Source organism: Colius striatus, chromosome 7, assembly GCF_028858725.1.
Source record: "Colius striatus isolate bColStr4 chromosome 7, bColStr4.1.hap1, whole genome shotgun sequence".
NCBI classification, from domain to species: Eukaryota; Metazoa; Chordata; class Aves; order Coliiformes; family Coliidae; genus Colius; species Colius striatus.
In genome coordinates this window covers 20,302,581-20,311,836 of record NC_084765.1, presented here as the reverse complement: position 1 = coordinate 20,311,836, position 9,256 = coordinate 20,302,581, and the positions used below count along the sequence as shown (strand labels likewise).

Genomic DNA, 9,256 nt, shown 5'->3' with positions numbered 1-9,256 from the left:
AGGAAGTTTCACAATAAGAAGCCCTTCAGACACCTGTATTAGCCAGTACTTTGTAGTCACATCAATGATTAGTTGTCCACATCCCTACATCCATATGTACAGCAAAATGTACACGTCCTTCAGTGTGCTGCAAAATGCATCAGCATCTGCTTTGCTGAAAAGCCTGAAAATCTTCATTCTTTTTTTCTGAAAATCTTCAAATCCTGATGGATTTGGGACAATTTCCTGGGAATACAGAAGTGTTTGCATCAAGAGGGACAACTTCGCCCATGCTTAGAGCTTATCAAGGCAAACTTTCCTGCAATAAGTTCTTGGTTCCTTACCATGAATATCACTACCACAGTAAAAACCTGTTTCTTTACCCATGTTTTGCATGTTGCAGTGCCCCAGGAGTAAAGTTATCTCATGGTTACCACTTCTGGTACTGCATAATTTATGTACTTAGAGACAATTCAATTAGTCAATAATAAAATGAGTAAGAATAGCGTGCACATTGTGAAAATATCATTTAGTGGGCAACCGAGATGGAAAAAAATATCAGGGTACACTTCATGTGATTAATGAAGGAGGAATGTGCATTTATAGCTCTCATTATGTTCTTTGTAAGGATATGGGATCCAACAGTAAAACTAAAACCGTCTGGTAACTGATGCAGCATTCAAATCTGGATTTGAATAGCAAATGCTGTGTAAAAGTAATTACCCCTACGAGGATGAAAATAAATTTCATTTGCCTTTTCAAAGTTTGTTTGGTCTTTTTCTTCACATTTATTTATCCTTTGGTTTGTTGAGAAACATAGTTATTACAAAAGCCAGCATCCCAGATTAGCAGCAGAGATCAGCCCCCAAGAAAACAAGTTTCTGCAAGTTATTTTTACATGACTAGTGCAATTTTCGTTCCCTCTGGAAGCAGGACTGCCGTAGCTCCCTGTCGGGTCCCAGCAACGCCGGCTACTCCTCCGACGCTACATTTGTCAGAATAACCAGACTGGTCTTTTGTAACTTGCTTTTGTGCGTCTTCGTGTGTGGCAACCTACGCAAACTGTGCAGCCACGCTGGACTCCGGCTGCGGGGAAAATGAAGTCTGCTTCATGGGAAGGCGGGAACTTTATCGCATCGCGGCGGGAGGAGGAACGGCGCGGCAGCAGGAACGGCGCGACCACCGTTGCACGGCGCAGCCGCAGCGAGCGGGGCTCAGCCCGGCGCCCGCACCGCTCCCTCCGCCGCGCGGCCGGGAGGGCCGCGGCAGCAGCGAAGCGGCCCCGGCCTGACCGCCTCACACCTCCCCGCCTCGCGGGTGGGGGCGCCACGTAACCTCGCGCGCAGGCGCGGTGACGGGCCAGCCGGGCGCGCACACACCTGGCGCGGGGGTCAGCGGTGGCGAGAGGGAGGGAGCGTGTGCGCCGCCGTCTCGCCGGGAGCTGCGGGGGGGGGGGGAAGGGGCGGAGCGCGGGGACGCATGCGCTCGGGGACGAGAGAGGCGTGTGGAGTGGCGAGGGGGGCGTGTGGAGGGGGGCAGGAGGGAATGAGGGGAGGAGCGCGGGGCGAGCGCCCCTCTGGCTCCGTGTGAGGTAGCCGCGGAGCACGGTGCTGGGACCGGCCCGCGATGGAGTGAGCCTGGCCGCTCCCTCCCGCCCTCCTCACTGGCGACTGTCCGGAGCGGTTGCGTGAGCTCCTCCGCCAGGCCGAGGGCCGCCTCCTCGGGGTGCCGCAGGGGCGCAGCCCGGCGGCGGACGAGCGGGGAACGCGCCCGGGCCGGCAGGAGGAGCCCCCCGGGGGAGGGGCTGGCGCTGGGTGCCCGGCTGCCGGGCGCGGGGAGCGGGAGAGATGGCGGCGGAGAGAGCGCGGCGGCTTCTCGGCTCCCTCTGGATCGCCCTTCTCCTTGGGCAGCCGGACCCGGCCGGCGCCGCCGCTCGGAGCGGCTCTCAGAGCCTTCTCACAGGTAAGAAGCCGAGCGAGACCCTGACAGCGGCGGGCGGCGGCGGCCTGGCGGGTAAAGGGCGTGCGGCGGGCCCGGGGTGTGAGGGAGCGGCTGGGGGCGGCGGCTGCTGTGCGCCGGGCGCTGAGGGGGCACGCGGCGGGGCGGACGCGTGGCCCCCGGGGTCTGCGGGAGCCGCCGGCGAATGGTCGGGAGCAACGGGTGTCCTCAGTGTGGCGGTGCCGGCAGCCCAGGGCGGGCCGGCGGCGGCGCGGCCGTTGCCCGCTGCCGGTGCCGCGGGAGGTCCGCGCCACTTGTGCGAGCGGGACGGTGCCGGCGGCGGTGTGTGCGCCAGCAGAGGCCACTGCGCACCTCCGTACCGGACGGTCAGCGCTGCCGCCGCCCGGCGCGGGGTACGAGCGGCACCTGAACCCCCTTTCTGCGGCGTAAATGCGTCCGCGGATCAGCGGCATGTAGTGCTCGTCCGTGGTCGGGAGGACAGAGGGAATGAGCAGGACCAAGAGCATGGGCTAGGAAGACCCGGCAAGCGGTTACTGGAGCCGATGGAGGCACATAACCGGAGAGGTGACAGACAACCTGTGGAGAGTAAGGAACTTGCCTTTAAACTGTGTCGGAATAGCCCAAAAGTGAACGATCTGGCAGCGTTTTAGTCGCCGTAGTTCTCACACCTTTTACCATTGTTACCTTTAACGGTCCATTGTTGAATCCTGATTCTTTATGGTCTGTGAAAAGCATAATCTCGTTCAGATGAAGGGTGGTGTGCCTACAAGGAGGCTTTCTGAAAAGGCCCTTGCGAAAGGCCTCTAATGGTGTGGAATAGTCCCTAGTTTTTCAGTAACATTATCTGTGCATTTTGCAAAATATTGTCTTTTGAAAGTAACTTTTTTTCTCCTTGTCAGCAGTAAACTAGTAGGAAATCTGCTCTTGAATTTTGAATGCTGGGATCTTTTTTTAACTACACCCCTCGATTGAACTCTGGTATTTTAAAAACAAGCTCTGTGCAAGTGGAAATTGGAAAAAACCTACTGGTCAAATGAAAAAGAAAAAAGGATAAAACCTACTGGTTCTTACCAACTTGGAAAAGTGAGAGTGCTGAAACTCTGATATTAAAGGGTGTAATTGTCTGGCTTCGAATGGCATGAGGTGGTAACATCCATAGTAGTACTCAGCTCAGATACTGGTGTGACCATGTATGCTGGCTTCTGCTGACAGGGAATGTATTTATTTATTCCCTTATGTAGTACAAGTTATACTGATTCCAGGTCTGAAGCAGATTCTTTTTTCTTTTGAAAAATATTGTACTTGGATTCAAAGATCTACAGAGCACGAGTAATAGATAAGTTACTTTTTTGATATGTAAAATCTTAACCACGTGATTCTTTTTTGGTGCTTACTGTTCCAACTGACAGCTTACTGTAGCTACAGTTGTGTTGGTTGCTCATTGTTATTTAAAAAAATCTTTTATGGTTTGAGGAAATCATGGATAAGTGAAATTTTACCTTTCAAAGCAAATAGGGGAATTAAGTTGAGAAAGGGTGAGTGATGTGCAGGAATGTGACATAAAACCTTTGTTAAAGCTGTTTATCAGAGCAGGAATTTACAAGCATCATTGTGGAAATCACGGGAGTTCAGATGAACTCCTACTTTCTCCTCTTTTGTGGAAGGGTTTTGATGTTGTTTTGATCCTCCTTCATCCCAGGTAAGAACCGGGAGCCTGGGAGCATTTTTGTGCCAGTTGTTTAGAAGCAGTGAGTAACTGGGGAGGAAGAGGCTTTCTTGATTCTTTGTCTCAATGAAAATGAGATCATGCATAGTGGATGAGCTTCATCTTAATTCACACAATTTGCACATGACTATTGCTATTTTTTCTTAAATGGAAGATGTTTCACATACTTTAATATCTGGCAGATGGGAGAATGTTCAAGTCCCTCTCTACTTGTAGGAGAGGAAGTTGGGTGCAGATATTCCACCTCACACATGAAAGCACTGTTTTGTGTGTTTGAGTTGCAAGACTGCTAGTGCTGTGTTTTGTGTGAAGCTTGACCTCTTTAGCCTGCTTAGAAGCGTCTTGTTGGGTTGGTGTCATGGGGAGGAACACCTCATTTCTGGGTCCAGAGAGAAGTTGAGCTGTGATACGTGGGACTCTGCTGTCAGGACTGAAGTATTGCATATGGTGCCCAGAATAGTAGGATTTTGATGCAAAAAGCCCTTAAAATGCTGGATTTTTGCTGGTGTTAGAGCTGACATAAATGAGCAGATTTGGCAGCCCGTATTCGTTGTATGTGGCCGTGCATGTTTGAGTGACACTTGATCCCATCTATAAATAGCCTGTCGTTGCTTTCTGAAGAAGAAAAGAGTGTAGCTGAATTATTTTAGGAAAAAAAAAAAACCCACCCCTGTGTAACTTCATTTATTTGTGTATCAGTAAACTTTGGGTTTATTGTTTATTTTCTTTGCAAAATAAGGTAAAAGGAGCTACTGACTTTAGAATTGGGACAGTATTTCACTTAGTTAAGGGAATAAACCCCCAAAATATCAATAGGAAGGAGCAAGCATCAAATTAACCTAAATCCTACTTCTTGTTAACTGTTTGAAACTGATTAGAGATTAACAGAAAGACTTTGATCACACAGGACTGCATTATTAAGAATAAAATGGAAGTTGATGTCACTCTTAATTTTTAATGGCAGAGCTGTGATAATCTCTGTGCACCATTAAGACTGAAAACTTGATTGTTCAGAAGCAGGAAATTTGTTCTGTCTTTCCCTAGTTATCTTGAAGTTGATGGAATCAATCTGGATTTTGTTCTCAAAGGATAAACTGTTGGTTTTGGAAGTCTGCAATCAATTGTGATTGGAAGTTGGTGAGGGTAGAAGCTGCAGAGACTCACAGGAGCGACCAGTCTTTTTAGTACTGTGTTGGTTACAGGTCACACGCAGTATGTGCTGCTGTGCAGGGTGGTCCTTCTGCAGTGTGAGAGTGGTGACTGAAAGCTAAAGGAGGTTGGAGTGGAGATCATCTGAGTGCCTTGGAAATGTAAGGTCATAATTTTTTTTTGTATGCACTTCTTGATGATTTCTAAATATATCACAGGTTAAAAATAGAGTCGAAATATTCAGCTCTCAGTTACATTCAGAGTCATAGAGTTATACAATTATAGGGGTTGGAAGGGACCTTTAGAGATCACCTAGTCCAGCCCACCTGACAAAGCAGGTCCACCTAGATCAGATCACACAGGAACATGTCCAGGTGGATCTTGAAGACCCCCAAGGAAAGAGACTCCACACCCTTCCTGAGCAGCCTGTTCCAGTGCTCCATCCCCCCCACAGTAAAATAGGGGTTTTTTTAATGTTTAAGTGGAACTTTTTGTGTTCCAGCTTCATCCCATTACCCCTTGTCCTGTCACTAGATACAAGAGAAAAAAGGGATGCCCCAACCTCCCGACATCTACTATTTATATGCTTGTAAATATTAATGAGATCCCCCTGCAGTCTCCTCTAGACTAAACAGCCCCAGTTCCTGCAGCCTTTCCTCATAAGGAAGATGCTCCAGTCCCCTGATCATCTTGCTGGCCCTGTGCTGGACTCTCTCCAGAAGTTCTCTGTCCCTGTTGAGCTGAGAAGCCCAGAACTGGATACAAGACTCCAGATGAGGCTTCACCAGGGCAGAGTAGAGGGGGAGCAGAACCTCCCTTGACCTGCTGGCCACACTCTTCCTGATGCATCCCCAGATGCCATTGGCCTTCTTGGCCACGAGGGCACATTGCTGGCTCATGTTCAGTTTATTGTCGACCAGGTCTCTCTCTGCAGAGCTGCTCTCCAGCAGGTCAGTCCCCAGCCTTTACTGGTACATGGAGTTGTTTCTCCCCAGGTGCAGGACTCTGCACTTGTCCTTGTTGAACCTCATGAGGTTCCTCTCTGCCCCACTCTCAAGTCAGTTGAGATCCCACTGAATGGCAGTAAACCATTGGTGAATCAGCCAGTCCTCCCAGTTTGGTGTCACCAGGATACTTGCTGAGGGTACATTTTGTCCCCTCATCCAGGTCGTTGATGAAGATGTTGAACAAGACTGGCCCTGTGTGACTGAATTGCTGAAGCACAGGTTTCCAGTGGATATTCCTCAGTCACATAAATACGGGCTCTCTTAACCTGGTGTATTCTGGATGTTGTGTAGAAAGGTCTGTGGATGCTGGAGTGTATTTCTTGTGGGGGCGAACTCTTGTTCGATCACCTGTGAATGAAGATGCCTGTCAGTGGGGTTGTGGTGATGCGTTACAGCTTCTCCTCAGCTGTAAGTGCCCAAGTTTCTTATGGCTTTTGTTGTGTGTATTTGTTTGATTAGTCACCTAAGATGATGATTTGACTTGGTCATGAAGCTATCGAGATGAACTAATATTTTAATTTAAAAATTGTAAAGGGTGTGTACACACCTGTGCCTAATATTTGTTACAGTGAAAAACAGCAAATTAAAGTTGTCTTTAAAAAAAACCTCATTAACTCTCACTAACTTATCAGTGCAATTTAAGTAAGGAGCTTCCTACAGAATGTTGATGACAACTTCCTGTCACAGGTGATTGAGGAACCAATGAGGAGGGGTGTGCTGCTGAACCTTATACTGACAAATAAGGAAGGTCTGGTTGAGGATGTGAAGCTTGGAAGCAACCTTGGCTGCAGTGACCATGAGAAGATAGAGGCCAAGATCCTGTGTGGAAGAAGCAGGACACCAAGCAGGATTGTGACCCTGGATTTCATGTGAGCTGATTTTGGCCTCTTCAAAGACCTGCTAGCAGGGATCTCATGGGATGAGATCCTAGATGGTAGACGTGCCCAAGAGGAAGTCCAGTCCAGCAAGGATAGTAGGACAGTCTAGATAACACAGGACTTGCACTTGGTGGATGAGGAAGAGGTTAAAGACTTGGTAGGATGCATCCAAGAGTGCTGAGGAAGCTTGGAACAAATTGAGAAAGTATAAGGAACAGGTAGAGAATGAGGTTAAGGCTATCAAGTTGGAGGCCTGTGGCCAGTGGAGTTCCACAGGGATTGGTTCTGGGGCCAGTCTTGTTCAGTATCTTCATCAATGATCTGGATGAGGGGACAAAATGTACCCTCAGCAAGTACCCTGATGACACCAAACTGGGAGGACTGGCTGATTCACCAATGGTTTACTGCCATTCAGTGGGATCTCAACTGACTTGAGAGTGGGGCAGAGAGGAACCTCATGAGGTTCAACAAGGACAAGTGCAGAGTCCTGCACCTGGGGAGAAACAACTCCATGTACCAGTACAGGCTGGGGATCGACCTGCTGGAGAGCAGCTCTGCAGAGAGAAACCTGGGAGTGCTGGTTGATAATAAACTGAACATGAGTCAGCAATGTGCCCTCGTGGCCAAGAAGGCCAATGGCATCTGGGGATGCATCAGGAAGAGTGTGGCCAGCAGGTCAAGGGAGGTTCTGCTCCCCCTCTGCTCTGCCCTGGTGAAGCCTCATCTGGAGTCTTGTATCCAGTTCTGGGCTCCTCAGCTCAACAGGGACAGAGAACTTCTGGAGAGAGTCCAGCACAGGGCCAGCAAGATGATCAGGGGACTGGAGCATCTTCCTTATGAGGAAAGGCTGCAGGAACTGGGACTGTTTAGTCTGGAGAAGAAGAGACTGAGGGGGCATCTCATTAATATTTATAAGCATATAAATAGTAGAGTCGGGAGGTTGGGGCATCCCTTTTTTCTCTTGTATCTAGTGACAGGACAAGGGGTAATGGGATGAAGCTGGAACACAAAAAGTTCCATTTAAACATTAAAAAAACCCCTATTTTACTATGGGGGGTTGGAGCACTAGAACAGGCTGCTCAGGAAGGGTGTGGAGTCTCTTTCCTTGAGGGTATTCAAGATCCACCTGGACATGTTCCTGTGTGATCTGATCTAGGTGGACTTGCTTTGTCAGGTGGGCTGGACTAGATGATCTCTAAAGGTCCCTTGAATCCCCTACAATTCTTTGATTCTTATGGTAGATTTTTCTTTATATAAATAAGAGTATTTGGTTATTCCTGTTGATAAAATGTCTTTGTGATTTAGAAGACATTAAGCTTCAACCAAAGAATTTGAGGGAAATCTGAAAATGCTGCAGGCGCCTGACTCAATTTTCCTGTTTTGCCATGAGAGGGAGGGTGATAAGTGAGCATGGAAATGGAGTGAGAGTTTAAGGAAACTGAACAAAGAGCAATATTACATGTTTCTTAATCTTTACTTTCAAAGTGTAAAAACATGGAACTTGTGCAACATCAGCAGTATCATTTAGGGTTTGAAATGAAACTTTCATACCATCACTAGTTTGATATGGAAGTAATTTCATGTATATAATGTATGCCGTTATGTTTGTAGCTAAATTTTTTAACTGTGCAGTGTTTTTATCTATGTATGTTTTTTAAGGCTTTTTTCATTCATTAATGTTAAGATTTGGGTGTTCAGCCCCTGTAGAATCCCAGGCCTTAGGACAGCATCTGGAAATAGCAGCCGAGGCAGTGCTCTGTCTGTACTCAACCTGTGTGCCAAGCTGTGGGTGAAGAGACAGGTACTCAGAGTGCTGCTTCAGAGTCTTGTGCTGAAAGAGATCCTGCACCTTTTATAGTTAAATATAATGCTCTGAGGATATTGATCTTGAAAAAAGGCAAAACAGTTCTTAATGGAGAAAATGTCTTGGCACTGTGGAAACAACACTCATATTTTACTGATTGGATGCTATTGATTTACTTCTCCAGTTAAATAGCCAAGATGAAAGTGGTAATCCTGATTAATTCCATATAAATGGATAAGCACAATTGGTGTGTAGCTGCAGAGACAGATCTTCAGGAAAACTGAAACTCTAGCTTTCTATAGGCTGTTAGGTGCTTTGATTTTAAGTGGATTTTTTACCATTTAGTATTCATGCTGAAGAGGGTATCTTAATTTTACAAAATGAGTGGACTGTCAATTTACAATAAATCCTTTAAAAAAAAAAATTTAAAACTACCCTTATGAAAGGGAGTGGTGAAGTACTTGGCAGTGTTCTGCTGCTGAACTTCCTCAGGAGTCTGGATAATTCCCTGGAGTATGTAACAACCGTGAGGTGTTTGAGTTGTGTGGAAAGGGAAGAGATTTAATGCTTAGTGAAAACTATTTAATATCCCTTCAACAATCTGATTAAGAAGTTACTACAAATCTAATGATGTTTGTTTTTTTACACTATGACTAAACAATATCATTCCTTGCTTCTGGATGTTTTGATACACTTGAAAGTTGTTGGACGTGCTAGTAGGAAAGGAGTGTCAACCCAGTTCCTAAAGATGCGC

The 9,256-nt window shown here is 47.2% G+C and overlaps 1 protein-coding gene across 10 annotated transcripts in view; it reads left to right on the top strand.

Moving 5' to 3' along the window:
- Positions 1–1,536: 1,536 nt before the first annotated feature.
- NEO1 (neogenin 1) overlaps positions 1,537–9,256 on the top strand; it is a 213,505-nt gene continuing 205,785 nt past the window's right edge. For 9 of the 10 annotated variants that reach the window (XM_061999128.1, XM_061999127.1, XM_061999133.1 and 6 more), the window contains exon 1: positions 1,537–1,941. In XM_061999128.1, coding sequence (XP_061855112.1) covers positions 1,827–1,941 — 115 coding nt within the window. In that variant the 5' untranslated portion in view covers positions 1,537–1,826. Of the gene's footprint in view, positions 1,942–6,618; positions 6,690–9,256 lie in introns of those variants that run through there. The other variant, XM_061999132.1, reaches the window with a different exon arrangement.